Source organism: Squalius cephalus (genome assembly GCF_949319135.1).
Source record: "Squalius cephalus genome assembly, chromosome: 23".
In the NCBI taxonomy this organism is placed as follows: Eukaryota; Metazoa; Chordata; class Actinopteri; order Cypriniformes; family Leuciscidae; genus Squalius; species Squalius cephalus.
The window spans coordinates 18,316,940-18,333,577 of NC_137144.1; the positions used below are offsets into that span (position 1 = coordinate 18,316,940).

Sequence of the window (16,638 nt, forward strand, 5' to 3'; positions counted from 1 at the left end):
GTAAAAAAAGTACATGAACACATAACATATTTCATTAAAGGGGGGGTGAAATGCTATTTCATGCATACTGAGTTTTTTACACTGGTAAAGAGTTGGATTCCCATGCTAAACATGGACAAAGTTTCAAAAACTAAGTTGTACGTTTGTTCCAAAAATACTCCTTCCGGTTTGTCACAAGTTTCGGAAAGTTTTTTTCGAGTATGGCTCTGTCTTACGTAAGATAGGGCGGAATTTCCTTATATGGGTCCTAAGGGCACTTCTCCGGTAAGATTGCGGCCGCGCGCGCACTCGTAGACTAGAGCAAGAGAGTGAAAGCAGTTCGCCATCAAAGCGCCCTGCCCGGCTTTTGGGAAGTCAATGTCACCAAAGAAGTGTGTTTTTGGTTGCCAGGGCAAGACAACCCTGCACAGATTCCCAAAGAACCCAGCGTTAAGGAACCCGTGGATGGAGTTTGTTTTCCTGAGCATAAACGGAGTTGTGTAAGAGTTGTTCCCTGCATTTCGACGATGATTGTTTTATGAACAAAGCCCATATCGACGGATTTGCAGATCGTCTAATGCTTAAGGATCGAGCAGTCACAATGATAAAGGTTCGCGGTCGTGCGTTGGAACCGGACGGTGAGTAAAACTGTTTGTTGAACAAATGTCTCTGTGTGTTGTCACTAGCTCGGCGCGTTAGCACAGCTAAGCTTCGCCCACACGGCCCGCCCCCAGCCGCTCGGTTTTTTCCGGAAAGACTCGGTACAGCCTATCTTTCTGTTAAAAATTTAATAAAACAAAAGACTTTTTGGAGATATGAAGGATGCAATATTACTCTATAGGTACTCAAGATTAACAGGAGATTGAGTGAAAATGAGCATTTCACCCCCCCTTTAATATGTTAAGAGCACTTGTTTGGTTTGTTTTAAAAATCTATTTTGTGGAAACTTTTTTGACACTCTAGCATTCTCCTGCTACTTCCTTTGATTACTTGGGACGCAGTTGGGCCATTTGTTAATATAAAAAAATTTCCCCAACAATCATTGTGGAAAATGTGGAGAAAAAGTCTATATTATAATATATGCTAAGTTTGACAAAGTAATAGTCTGTTTTGTGTTTGTATATGTGTCCAGCTCTCAGCATCGTGTCCTGATCCCAGCACTCTGGAACACTGATGTTCAGGAATGGGAAATCAACTGCATGAACAGCTTGGTATTGGAAGAGGCCAGTGGTGGACAGGATGAAGGTAAACAAACGCATACACAATCCCACTTTAAAACATCCGAGCATGCAAGGACAGCTTACAACGTTCAGTCGATTTCAACAATGAATACGCTTGTTCTCCAAGCACAGCCCCATCCAAACATGTGCAGACATTCCAGCCCCCTTACATAAGACCTCCCTCTTTGTCCCGCTTGTTTGTTTAGTGTACATATGAGCCCACCTTCAGTACAGTATGTTGTCCCATGTGCCTCAGTAGCCTACTGTGCTGTAAGCAAGACGCTGAGTTCAAGACTAAGGGTCAAGTGTAATGGGCTGACAGAGACACTAGATAGAGACAGACTGTTGACTCAATCTCTTCGGTCATCAGCGTCCGATAGGGGACCAATGACAGGGATGCTTTTGACTAGATGAGTCTTTAAGTGCCAGCTTTTTGGGAACAAAATGTCAGCTGCATCTCATGTTAGACCCAGGGGAGGATGCCTTGCCCGAGTGTACAAAGCGCACTCTTAAGTGTGCTCAGGCTGGATGCTATCTTTGACTTCAGGAAGAACAGGCCAAAGTGAACAGACCTTGTGTACTAATGTGGGTTTCATTGTTTTTGCACAATAATGGTTTATATAAGTATCTTAATAAAAAGTTCATTTTAAAATTAATTTAACACAATAGAAAAAATATGAATATTTAATTCATTGATTTATTTTCATTGATTTATTTATCTTTACATCTTTTTTGTTTATACGTTTTGACTTTTTTCACTCACTTTATTTCCATTCTTACAATATCAGAATAATTTATACATTTATACTCCTCTGCCACTTTATTAGGTACACCTTGCTAGTACTGGGTCGAACCCCCTTTTGCCTTCAGAACTGCCTTAATTCTTTGTAGAATAGATTGAACAAGGTGCTGGAAACATTCCTCAGAGATTTTAGTCCATATTAACATGATAGCATCACACAGTTGCTGCAGATTTGTCGGCTGCGTCCATGATGAGAATCTCCCGTTCCACCACATGCCAAAGGTGCTCTATTGGATTGAGATCTGGTGACTGTGGAGATCATTAGAGTTTAGTGAACTCATTGTCATGTTCAAGAAACCAGTTTGAGATGATTTGAGCTTTGTGACATGGCGCGTTATCCTGCCGAAAGTAGCCATCAGAAGATGGGTCCACTGTGGTCATAAAGCGATGCTTTACAATACTCAGGTAGACTGTGGTGTTTAAACAATGCTCAAATCGTTCCCAAAGGGGCCCAAAAGTGTGCCAAGAAAATATTCCCCACACAATAACACCACCACCAGTATGAATCGTTGATAAAATGCAGGATGGATCCATGCTTTCATGTTGTTATGCCAAATCCTGACCCTACCATCTGAATGTTGTGGCAGAAATCAAGATTCCTGTACAATACTGATTGCAATATCTGGTACTTTTAACATTTTACATAAGTATTTTTACTCATTGACTCATTCTGTTTGTTTATACCTTAATGTTTTATGAATTCACGTTCCAGCTAATCACCACAATTGTCTGTCTATCTTACTGTAGCTCTTAGCTCTCTATTCCCAGTGAAAAAACCCTCCATATTCTCTTGTGAATCCCACACGGGGATCATTAGGTTTCTCTTCTCTTACAGAGAGTCCCTGGAATTATTTTAGTTGCTGCTCTGAGTGTCCTCATTCACAGCTTCTGATTTAAGTTGATTTACAGTAGGTTTGACAGAATCCCGTTCAACGGGCACTTCTCTGTCTTGGCGGCCGTGACTCATTGGCTTTTAACAAGGAAGAAACTCCCTGAGGGTGGGTGGGCATGCTGGAGTTGTTTTTTGGAGGGGGCTGGTGTATTTGAAAGGCCCAGGCAGTGATTTTTACAGTATGAATTATCATCCAAAGCTCTGTGAGTCAATATGAGTCACCCATGAGGCCGTCTCTGTCCCCCTTTTAACAAGGTAATGAGAACTGACTCACAATGCCGTCACTCACTGCACCTGAGCTTCTTTAATGGAAGGTCTATTTGGGAAACACCTGGATGTCAGGAAGCCACAGAACGACCACAGCTGACTTACTGTTGAACGAAGAGTTTTTAGTGGTCGGTATCTTTAAATAAATTGTATGTTTATTATGCACACCTGTCCGTGACATCATACGCTGCCTGAAGGTATTTGATTTTTGTTTTGGACAACAAGGAGTGTGCAGGAGTGTCATTAGGTTTTTGAGCATGAGTTCATTAGGTTTGCTTTGCTTTGCTCTCTCTGCATTTTGAGCAGCTTTAATCATGTTATTGATTTAATTCAAGATTTTCTTTAAAGAACAGTAGCACACAAAAATGCTTTAAAATGTCACAATTCATTTAAGTAAAAAAGTTTTTTCAAAGTAAGGATGCATTCATTTGTTAACATTAAAAATGTTAAGGCCCGTTCACACCAAGATAACTATAAAAAGAACTGTAATAACTATATTAACGTCCACACCAGCGAATGATATCGTTCTGTTTTTTCTAAGCACGTGCTGCAGGTTTGACGTCTGCTTTTAATGCTCAAGCTCTGGTGAATCTGACTGCAGTAGATGTGAAAGATATGAATAAAAATGATGTAAATCAGGATGTACAGGATGTAAATACAGGTATGTGCGCTGGCTGAATAAACATCATTTTTATTCATATCTTTCACATCTACTGCAGTCAGATTCACTGTGTTCACTCTAAAGGAATCACTCACATGGCTGGGCACTTGTAATGACACATCAAGGATGTTAAGAGGCTAAAAGCAGGTTTAAAACTTGCCCCATTTAAGTCGACAGGGTGCAAATTTTAAAAAGAGGATAACACGGTGTAGGCAACACCGATTTTTGTCGTTGTTCTCTGTACTGACAGCACTCCAAATGTACAAAAAAATGAGCTCAATGTTAAAATTGACCGGAGTTCTCCTTTAACTCACACCATACACAAATATCTTCATTCTTATGGAATGATCTGTAAAGCTTGTTTGACTTATTAACAGTAACCAAGGGAGGCAGGGCTTGGCGAGGATCAATTGCATAAATACTGTAGTTCCTTTTTATACTGTTGGCTAAAGATGATATAAAATTTGATGATTATACACTTTAAAAGCTTTGAAAAGTTTTTTTTACTTCCTGTTTCAGCTAATAAAGTGGCTGTTCTTCTGCAGGTCTCTCTTAGGGCTCAGAGGAACTTAAGTCTGAATCCACGTCTGAAAGTAATGCTTTTATAGCTTACAAGAACAGATTTGTCATTTCTATTTCATGGACACATCTGATGATTGCTGTATATACTCTCACGGGGGTGTGCGGTACAGAAAAGTGTTTGTTGCCTGAGAGCAGGATTGCATTTTGCTTGTGAGTGTGTTGGCAGAATCCTGAGGTGTGCTGCTATCTCAGCGCTGTTTTCCCTGCTGTCTGTGGTGCAGTGACTCAGCTGATTCCTACAGGTGCAATGAATCCAAGATGTAAAATACTTGTATATTATTTACTGAAATTAAAATTTGTATATATATCTGTTCTTCTCAACATATTCATCAAAGAATCCTGAAAAAAATGTATCAACATTTCCACACAAATATTAAGCAGCACAACAGTTTTCAATATTAATAATAATAAGAAATGTTTCTTGAGCAGCAAATAGCATATTAGATTAATTTTTTGAATGATCATGTGACACTGAAGACTGGAGAAATTATGCTGAAAATACAGCTTCAACTTCACAGGAATTAATTATATTTTAAAATATATTTAAATAGAAAAGGTACTTTAAATTATGATAATATTTCACGGTATTACTGTTTTTAACTGTATTTTTGATCAAATTAATGCAGCCTGTGTTAAAATAAGAGACTAGTTAAAAAAAAAAATCTTACTGACCCCAAACCTTTGAACGGTTGTGCACATATCTTTAACTACACATTGTCATATAAGACAGTCAGTAGTGTTAATTTACATTTCACAGATCTTAAGTACTCAAAACAGTTATTTTGTTCATTGGTTCAGTACAGTGACTTAAGAGACTTAAGAGTCTTTATTATTAAAAGAACCAGTTCATAAAAATTATTTATTTGCGATATATTTTTATAATCACAATCAATTCAGATTTGTGGGGCCTGGAACAATTGCAATACCAACAAGTGTTCAATATCTTAGCGGACCTTTTTGGGATCCCCTGACGATGACTCTGGCCTTTGGGATGGTACAGCGCTGACTGAAAAATGTACCTGAAAAGCCTTATAAAGCGGCTATCGAAACCGTTTATGTTGTGTTTTAGCTCTGAATCTGCTTCTCTGGTCACCTTGAGAAGGGCTCTGTGCCTGGGCAAACACAATAGTCAGCCGTTTCTCCTCTAATCCTGTAAAATGAGATGATTAAGTCAGCCCTTCATTGCGTTTGACTGTTCTGTCCCCGAGCACGTTCTGCTGAAGGCTAATATTTTCTGTAACCCGAGTGCTCCCGCTGGACCGGCTTAATCAAATGACCGCCCAGCGCTTATTCAGAAGATGTGAAACAGACAATGACCAACGCAATTCTGGGCGGCACACAGTTGATGAGCGTGAAGAGAGGGCTTCATAGCATTCTGTCAAAAGTGGGCAGTGCGGCTTAGGCTCGGGCTTAGCCAGGTCAGAAAGGTGAAATTCTTCCGACCCTCTTGAGTAATGCCTTATGTTGGTTATAAATCCAGTAATGACAGAAGGCTTTCCTGGACTTTCAGCATCAGGCCACCCATCATCCACTTTGAACCATTTCATGTGTCTCCTGAACTTCTATGTGCTGAGAGTAGAGGTTTATCTTCTCGAGGTCGTGCACTTGTGATTGAAGGTGGTTTCCATGTGATGGACAGTTTCAGTCTCTTCTGAACTGGAGGACATTCATTTCTGCGTTTGTCCATTATGTAATTTTTTCTTAAAGGTGTTTTGTTTATGTTATGCAGTAAAGCCTAAATGTGTTTGCTTGCCAAAAATCTGTTTTACCATCTGTAGGATTATACAATATTTAAAAAAAAATTATCCAATTTTTAAAAAGGTTTAAAAGACTAGATGTTTTATGGATCCTGTGTTACATGTGTTTTATGGATCCTGTGTTACAGTGTAATTGACCGTTCGCAGTCCCGCCCCCTGTAGTTACTGTTGCTATGTCCGACAAGCCACACCGCTCTCACACCATGTTCTCACACAGTCAAAAATACTGCGCGGAGCAAAGAGGACATTGACAACGCACTGACAGACAGGACTGACCAGGTTACTTTTGATATGAAACAAAGTCTCAACTTTGAAATTTGGTCATTTTTTAAAGAAATTTAAACAATAAATATCGTTTTGTGGCTCTTTAATGTGTCGTGACAGATCGCTGTAGAGCCTCTTAAAGCTGCTCGTGAACTGATCATCTCCTCCTTCTAGTTAATTTATAGCATCAAATAAACATGAAAGACCATAATAAGGTCTAATTTAACCTCGGAAAGATGTCAGTACACTCCGTTTTTCAAATTCAAATCCTCCAACGTTAATCTACTAACTCTCCTGACTGCTTTTGGCGGACAAAAATGGCGGATTCGGCAGATGGCGGATTATGATTGGTCAGATCGCCTGTCAATCAAACTCCCTGCGAAGGGTCAATTATGCATTTAAGTACTGTGTAATAATTAACTACATGCCCTTACTATAGGGTTAGGGTTAGGATTGGGGTTTGGTTTAGGGTTAGTTGCATGTATTTATGCATAATTTATAGTTTATAAAATTATTATAATTTCTAGCACATGTTTGCTTGCACCACTAATGAATGTTTTAAACAGGTCTCTTGAATCTTGAATATTCCCCCCATCTTCCATTGGTTGATCAAATAGATCACGCCATTGGTTGAGTCAGTGTGGTTGTTGGGCAAACATCAATGTTTTTATAGAGACTTTTTTTTAGGTAAATCACCCTACAAATGTCTTGCATATAGAGCTGTCTCTGCAGGACAACGTTTAACTTTTTTTTCCCCTCCCAATGTTGAAAGCTAAATCCTGTCTTTAGCTCTTTCCATCTGGATTTGCAATATATAAGAACTCTTGGGCAATTTTATTTGAGAAAAGGACTTGAGCGAATCTGGGACAAAACTTGAAAAGGAAATGTATAACAACCTAGTAATTTAAAGTGAAGGAAAAAGCCAAACCGCAAAGGAATTAACAGACACGCTATGCTGGACTTCTGTTGGTTTATGCTTCTGTGACTCATCATATCCATTGGGATATTTTTATACCCTCCCATTAAAACTAACAAGGGCTTGTGCAGTGATTGAAAGATGCTCTAGTCTTTTGTAACTATGTCCAGTATTTACAGACAGCTTTCATTTCAAAGCAGCTTATGATATACGATTGTTTGCAATTATTTTAATCCATCAGCCTATGCTAAATTGAATTTCATTTAAAATTGAATCAATTGACAGCCTTTTCAGAAACACAAAAAGGACCTAAGACAAGCAAAATGGCTAAAATCCAGACTAGAGCTGCGCGATTCTGAATAAATTGAGTCACGATTTTTATTTGCATCAAACAGATATCACAGTTCTCCCATGATTCTGAACAGACAACTAAACAAAATAACCTGTAATTCACTAGAGGTTCTGACAAAATGTTAATTGCTGCAGTCTATTTAAAAGGTTTAATTTGATTTAATAAGGTTAATTAAATGGTTTAATGATTCACTCATAAAGACTTCACTTGTTTCATTACTGGACGAATCAGCGTTTTTGAGCGAATCTCTGGAATGAATGATTCAATGGCAAATATATTTTTAAGTCACTTGTCACCACAGAATTAACAATTCTGTGTGGTTGAAAATAGTGATTGTGAAGCTGTTTCATACCTATATGACGACTGCTTTCTCTGGCTCAGTTGAAGCGTCAATGCAGATTTTAATGTTCCGTTGTGATTTTGTCAAAGGTTTTACAGAATTGTTGTCATTTAGGAATGAGATCGTGTGGGTTTAAATCGAGATCGCTATCTTTTAACAATTAATCGTGCCGCTCTAATCCAGACTATCACTATAGAAATTCTTATAAGAATAATAATAAAAAAAAAAATCTTCTCCAGCACACTTTTCTCCATGTTCCTTAAGTCCTTGTTGAGTGTTTGGCCCCTGTGCTGGCCCCTGACCTGCGATCAGGCTTAAAGGCCCATTAAAAGTTGAGTCCTGAGTGAGGGAATGTGGTGAAGTCTAAGCTCAGTGTCAGCAGGTCAGGAAGCTCCTCCCATTCTTGCCATATTGATGCGTTCAAATCAACTGGTAAATGATCTAGCCTACCACTTCACATGGATTAAAAGAGCAGACTGTCTGTGCATATATTTAGAAATGGATTGATTGAGTTCAGTGCGTTTTTTTTCCAACTTTATATTAAAGTTACAGTATGTTGCAGAATTGTATCATCATTACTTAATTTAAATTTAGAATTGATTTATTTTATTTTTCTGAAGGAGATTAGTGATGCTTGAAATGAAAGCCATGGTTAGTGTCTCGGATTGAAAAGACCAGTATCAAGTTGTTCTTCTATGAGCCGCCTTTGCATTTCGACCCTGCAGTGATTGATATTCCTGAGGCTTTGATAGATGACTATCTTTAAAAGAGGATTCAGGACTGATTGATGGCCAGAAAGCACAATGCAGTGGTGGGCCTCCCTCCACAACTCCTCCTTTATTCCCCTTCGTGACCTTCTTACCTGTCCCTGGAAAGACATGCTTTGAAAACCAAAAGCAGAGTGATGTAAAGTAAATAAATAAAATAGCATGTGGGAAGCCATTTAAAGATAATTAAAGACTGTGTGTGTGTGTGTGTGTGTGTGTGTACATTTATATTCAACTTTTTATTTATTTATATTATATAAAATGTGTGTCAGTATTAATAGAGCAAATGATTTTTACATGGCACTTGCTGCTGTTTGGTAATATTACTTTATTTTTTATGAAAATTTAAGACATTTTATGTAAAAAAAAAAAAATATATATATATATATATATATTTTTTTTTTATATATATATATATATATATATATATATATATATATATATATATATATATATATATATATATATATATATATATATATATATATATAAAAAATAATATATATATATATATATATATATATATATATATATATATATATATATATATATATATATATATATATATATATATATATATATTTTTATATATATTTTTATATATATTTTTATATATATATTTTTATATATATATATATATATATATATTATATATATTTATATATATTTTATATATATATAAAAAAAATAAATTATATATATATATATATATATATATATATATATAATTTATTTACTTTTTATTTACTTTTTATTTATTTACATATAAAATGTGTGTATTTATTTAAAATAGTAAAATAATAGTAACAAAAATACCTTTTATTTATATAAAAGATGTGCTTAATTTGTCTTGATTAGTGACCTAGAAATTTTTGGTAATCATTCATGCCATAATGTTTCTCCCTCAGATTGCGTTTCCATGTAATATTGGAATATAGCCCAGGATTTGTCCAAACAGAAGGAGTACAGTTTATCAGAGTGAAGATGCTTCGGTTTTGTGTTTTACTGAATGTCAAACCTCCTCATGTCCGCCTCAATCTCTTTAATATCCTTAAAGGTTCGTCTGAACTGCATCAGCAGCGCACATGGTGACGTCTCTCTCAGAAACAGATGGTTTACCAGTAAATATTGTCCTGTGTCAATTTGTCACAATCAAATCCAAAGCCTGAAGCAAGCGGATCATTTTACAGTCAGTCTTTTAAAGGAATAGTTCACCCTAAACAGTAATTTTCTTTAATTTTGTTTCCCTACCAGTATTTTTGTATTTATAAAAAAGTCATACAGAGTTGGATTGATATGAGGATGAGTTTGAGGTGACAGAATATAAATTTTGTATGAACTCTCCTTTAAAACTAAAGTGAGCATGTTCATGAATGAAACCTTTTTTTTTTTTTTGGTGTCATGAGGTTCCCATCTTAGTTAATGACTTCCTGTAATCACATGTCCCACAGCTGTACCATAAATCTCATCAAAGGGAGAGCAGGACATTACAGAAGTTAAATCACCAGCATGTTAGCTTTACTTTGCGGAGGTGCAGGTCTTTTAATGTTAAGTCTTCTAAGTGGTGGTCTCTTTACTTGACTGTTTTTATTGTGATTGATTGTTTGGATGCAAGTTCAAAAGTCAGCCCATTTCCTTTGTATTCGCATACATAACCTATTGTGTTCCTTGGCTTCATCTCAGGACTTTTACTGTACTCATTGTTAGGCTCCACGTTATCTGTTTTCCTGCGGTGCAATATTTTGGCACGTGCAAACTACACACATAACTTGGAGAAACAGCTTAATTGAAAACTGATTTTTGGGTGTTTTGTTTGAACTCCGTTAGATGTGAATTGTTTGCTTGAGGGTAAGTAAAGGTAAATGTAATTTTTTCTGGTGCATGAGAACCTGGAGCACCCTCCCTCCAGGTGTAATGATAGTGAGTTATGGGAGTTTTAATGGGAATTTATGGGAACTGGAAGCTTTGAAGGTGGATCTTGGACACTGATGAGACATCCTGCATGTTCACACTGCTTCTATGAGCGAGTTAAGCATGATTATGATCCTTGTGGAAATATAGACCCACTTTATTTACTTATTTATACATTGATATATTTATTTGTGCATTTATTTATAAATTTAATTAGTTATTTTTTTTAGTCTTTATTCATATTTATTTTATTTCTTAAGATTGCTATTAGGTCAAAATGTACTATGTTGTTTTTTTATTGTTGTACAGTTTTGTGCTTTATGCAATATAATCTTACGGTAATGTGTCTCCTATTCAGTAACATTACAGGAGAGAGTTTTTAATAGAATTTTAATTTAATCTAATGTAATTTAATTAGCTTTTAGTGATTTATATAGCGGTGTTTAAATGGTGACTACATTAAAGAAAAATATTAAAGGAAAAAAACATTGTGGAAAAAAATAAAGATAAAATCTAATTTAAACCTGAAAATCAACATACATTTTAGTATTTTTAATCCAAGTTAAAGTCATGGCAATACAATGCAAAAATGCAACAAAAAAAAAGTATTTTCACCAGTGGAATCAGTTTTAAACCCCACTTCTCTATCATATAATATACTGTACTATTTTTATTATTTTATGTAGTTCATTCTCTTTGAGTACTTGAGCATTACAAGAGATCCGGTCTTTATGAAACAGGGGCTGGCGTCCAGAAGGAAACTTCAGGTTTAATCTTGGTCTTGCAGAGTTCCTGTGCACAGACGCCATGGTTACCTGTTGCCAGGCCAACATTGTTGCTGTTTGTGCGTCAGAGGAAGTGGCAGATATCAGAGCAGGAAAATTCTGCCACTGCTGATCCATGCTGACCTGAACGCTTGCACTGATTGACACACATGACATGCGCAAGCAGATTGTGATGGTAGCACATCTGATCTGGTGGATCCACATCCAATGCAAATGATGTCATTTGTTGCATAAGGCTCTTGAAATTCAGAGTGTCACAATTTTTTACGAATTCAAATCAAAAGACTTGTTCTCTTTGTTATATAATGTGCTCGTTTTATTCTGCATTGCCCTCAGGGGTCTTTAAATGATGCATAAGAAGGCTTAATGCATAAGACATTTAGACTTATTTGCCAAGATATAGCATACTCTTTGAAAACTATGTTTTCTGCTTTATTTTAAGCATAAACCTGACTGCATTTTGTTCGATGTATCCTTAAAACACAACCACAACAACAAAAATGTAAATTTATGTTTTAAGAATATTTCAATCGTGACAGCATGCTATTTGAATATGGCAATGTTAATGCATTTGGTCTTGGCGGACTAGATCTGCTAAACTGCTGCTGATGATTATTTCTGCTGCAGAGCAAGTATGGATTTGCAGCTGCTAATATTTACACAGACACGCCGCTATGAGCATGGAAGATATGCTGCTGCTGCATAGACGTACACGGTAATGATGTGATTGCATGTAAAGTACCTGTCAGTCTGCGCCCTCTAGTTTCATGACTGAACTAGATATTTAGATATTTTTACTTCAAAAAAACTCAAATAAAAAGTTTCACAGTATTTCCACTATTTATTCAAGCATCAATTATTATGGGTAACTTCATAAAGATTTACCTTAATTACCATTATTTAGAATGTTATAGTGCTAAACTGTACCTAGTTTACCAGAAATGTCTTTTGCAATAAAATGACTTCTCGTAATAGTGGCAGCACACACAGATACACTCCAAACATGTGTATCGACACCAATGGGTCATGGTTGCTATCATGGTTGCACAGACATTTAAACACAGAAAGGTGTTTTTCTGCATCTGGTAGAGTACGATAGCCTTCAGGTTATCAGTTGAGTAATTTGAGAGGAAAGCCGCTTTTCAGCACCACCTAAAGCTGGGCGTTCTCTTCAAAGACTGTATGTGTCCGTGAGAGAGGGCTGGAGAAAGTGAGCAATCATGGATAAGTTTTATACAGCTGGCTAAAGTTAATGAGACTTTATCCTAGCATTCTGCCAAATTTCTCTTTTATTGTTCTCAAATAGAAACTCTTTTCGTTTGAACCCTTTTGTTGTCATCTGATATTTTTCAGATATTTGTTCTCATCTGCAGTCACATCAGTTTATGACGCCAGTTGTAGGAGAAACACAATGCACATTCTTTCTATCAAACGGCACAAAAATGATGGGATTACCCATCATTCTTTCAGAATAGCCCTGTCATTATTGCATTAGAGCCACAGAATAAACCTTTACTTTGCATCATCAGCTAATCTGTTTTGTTCCTGCTCTTTGAAACCGATGCCAGTGGGTGACATGGTCCATTAACTTTTATTCCCTACAAAATTATACCTCTGAATCTCTACAAGGGAAACCCCAAGAATTTGGCAGAAAGGATTTTGAATTGTCTCAATAGCTCCTCTCTGACTTGTTTTTGATGTACGTCATTTAAGAATCTACCAGAAAATGAATGTAAATGAGTAAATAAGAAGACTTTACGTGTCCTTTGAGGCCCTCGGGTGCTTCAGGGAGGCAAGGTGAGCTCTTGTACCTTCCAGTGTTCCTGAACATGCCAGAACTTGTCTTTAGGAGATCCACTGCAAACTAAATCTTTTAAACTGCCGCTGATTGAGATTGTGAAATTACTGCTTTCTCCAAAGCTCGGGATTAAGGTTTAATTGTAGTTGCGTAGTACTTCAAATGTTTCTTTTGACTTTTTGTATAATTTAAAATGTGACACAAACATTTGTGTTTTGCATGTAATTTGCGATGAGTTGGCGGGTGTCTGCAGTATTTTTATTTGTTTTGCTTGTCTTTTTGTGGGATAGAAAAGCTTGCATACCAAAAAAAACGCTTTCTCTACAACACTTAGGGCATACACACTACAAGAAAGAAAATGATTTATTCACTTTTTTTCTGTTTTATTTTTGTGTTTTTCATATAACTTGATTTATTTTATATAACTATTTATTTTTATTTACTACTGTTATTTATTTTTATTTGCTATGTTTTTTTACTATGTTTGTTTTTAATTTGTTTAATTTTTGGATCGTTCACATACAGTACCTGTTACATATAAAAATGTCTGTTTTACATCTGTCTTTGCAGAGAAAGTGAAAAAAGAAAGCGCAAAAGGCTGTACGAGTTCTCTCAGCGATGTGAAACCTTCACTAAAAGTTGCCAAGAACACTTCCAAAAAAGGTGAGCCGGTTCATAGAGATTATTTATGAGTAATTTAGGTCTGGACCTCCACGCTATTAATCTAATGGGTCATCGCTATGAGAGATACAATGTCTCATAACTAAAGTCCTCCAGTACTTTGAGATGGCACCCTGCCGTATCGTACATGAGATTATAACGCCCCTTGGATCCAATCACATGGCACAAGTTAATACTATTGGCGGAAAGCCCAGAAAAAGAAATTCAAGACAATAGGCTAAAACCTTTGACACACTGTACTTCAGGTCACCAATTCATGCTTTCAATGTCAAGCGAATTACACTCAAGCAGAGAGCGTATCTACCAACTGTACTCTGTCACCTACCCGACTCAAAACCACCAAAACAGACGCTTTGAAATACAATACAGCCCACATTTCCTTGTTCTGTTGATGAGATTACAGGGGACAGGCTGAATCCCTAGTGGCATATGTGGCTGACATGGATATCTGTTCTCCAGCACACAGCCTGCATTAGCAAGAGCAGGCCGGCAGCACCTGTGTAAATGTGATAGAGTCTGATAACATTCACTTTTGTGCTGTGGGCGCATTTGTGGTGTGATGTTTGTTTGTATCTGGAAATATACTGCAACTCACAGAAGTTCACCCATTGACCCATTGGCACCTACTTTTTAAATTTACTCACTAAAGCCACGTTTCCACTGCAGGAACTTTCCCCAGGAACTAGGGACTTTGTGGTGGTACTTGGTGTGTTTCGACCACAGGGACCAGGTTCTAAAAGTTCCGGGTAAATATTTCCCCCTCAGAGAGTCCCTGCTCGCGAGGTAGTACTTTCTCAAAGTTAAGGAACTTTCGGGGGTGGGACTTGGGCGCTGAACATGGGCGCTCAAGTTCACGCAGCATTTCGATTGGTTGACTCCACGCACAGCATTTTATTTCAACCACCAGTCTTTTGCAGTGCGCGCAGTAAGAGTTGTTTGCTGTTCGAATCAACAGTGGAGTTTTAAAAATTCGACCGATGGACCGACGACAAGGTTCAGGCTTTATTAAGCTTTTATGCGGAGGATGAAATCCAGCGGGAACTGGAAAGTCGCGTGCAGTCCTACGTCACCGGACTAATTTGCCTAATCTTCATGGTATTTTAGACCGCGATGGAAACGCAGACGGCAACAGGTCTGAGGGGAAAAAAAATCCTGGGACAAATTGTTGCGGGTAATTTCGGTGGAAACGTTGATAAACATATACTGCACTTCCAAGTCTTGCGATCTGTGATTCTTGAGACTTTCTTAAGATTATGTTTCTTTTGTGTTTCTACAGAGGCTCCGGGCTCCAGCGCTAAGAATGTTTTCACACGACTGCTGAAAGTGGCTCAGCATTACATTTTGGAATCAGGCAAGAACAGTACAGCTGCCAAATCTTCTCCTGCCAAGAAGAGCTCTGCCCTCAGCCGCCTCCCCAAAGCAAGAATCTCCACCTCCTTCGCTCAGGCACAGGTGCACCTGCTTTTATGACCACCTTTGTATATAGATAAACCACATATTTGGCCTTAAACATGGCCTTTGCATTATTCAAAATCAAAAAATGACAATGTGGTATCAGCAACTCCAATGTCTGTATCATATTTCTGAGAGAAGATACACTTTTGACACCTTTTTTGCTATACATTTATCCTATGTACATATTCAGTCTAAGAAATATGTGATTCAGGTTCGAACCAAGAGGAGCAGTAGTAGACGTTCCCAGAATTCCATTCTGGGTGGGGTCAAGGAGGAGCGACTCCCTTCTCAAGATTCTGATGGAGGTGCTACTGAAGACAGGTGTGTGAAAGAAATAGAGGCAAGATTGTAGAGAGATGTACAAGGAGTCAATAATCTGTCCCCTTTTGTGTTTAAATGGGTTTTCGTTAATTGGTACATTTTAATTGACTGCAATTCCTCTGCCTCAGAACTGTTAAATATAATACACTAATATAAATAGGATACTTCCAAAAATAGTGTGAGTGCGAGTAAATAATGACCAAATGACTTTTTCTTTCTTTGCAACACCAAAAAAAAGTATTTAATGGAATTACAATAATTAAGTATATGCCTCTTGAAAATAAAATGAAGAAATCATTACCAATGTATTAATTACAAAATAAAAATGATTGTTTAAAACTATTATTTTTATTTACTTATTAATAATTATTTTATTATTATTGAAAATAAAAAATAAATAAAATAATCCTGAAATTCATCCTAATTTATAGCATATTTCTCAGAACTAGCGATGTCCAGTTTGCGAGCGAATCACACAACTCTTATAAACAACTTTTATGATGATTTAATGTTTATTTTGTATCATTTTTGAAGCTTGAAAGCTCCAGTCCTTATTAAATGGTTAGTTCTCCCCAAAATTAAAATGCTGTCATTAATTACTCACCCTCATGTCATTCCAAACCCGTAAGACCTTCATCTTTGGAACTCAAATGAAGATATTTTTGATGAAATCAAGAGCTTTCTGAACAGCGTCAGAGACTGACACAGAAGAATCAATTTTGTTTTTTGTTTTCGCACAGAAAGTACTCTTGTTGCTTCATAAAATTAAGGTTGAACCACTGTAGTCACATGGACTATTTCAACAATGTGTTTACTTCCTTTCTGGGCCTTGGAAGTGGCAATTATGTTGCAGTCTATCTTTATTTAAGTTCCGAAAAGATGAACGAC

The 16,638-nt window shown here is 36.9% G+C and overlaps 1 protein-coding gene across 1 annotated transcript in view; it reads left to right on the forward strand.

Moving 5' to 3' along the window:
- The window catches only part of LOC307151501 (uncharacterized protein), a 38,797-nt gene that overhangs the window by 12,072 nt on the left and 10,087 nt on the right, over positions 1 to 16,638 (forward strand). The window contains exons 10-13 of the mRNA XM_079859575.1: positions 1,112 to 1,224; positions 13,864 to 13,956; positions 15,251 to 15,426; positions 15,641 to 15,750. Of these exons, the coding sequence (XP_079715701.1) occupies positions 1,112 to 1,224; positions 13,864 to 13,956; positions 15,251 to 15,426; positions 15,641 to 15,750 (492 nt within the window). The remainder of the gene's footprint in view (positions 1 to 1,111; positions 1,225 to 13,863; positions 13,957 to 15,250; positions 15,427 to 15,640; positions 15,751 to 16,638) is intronic.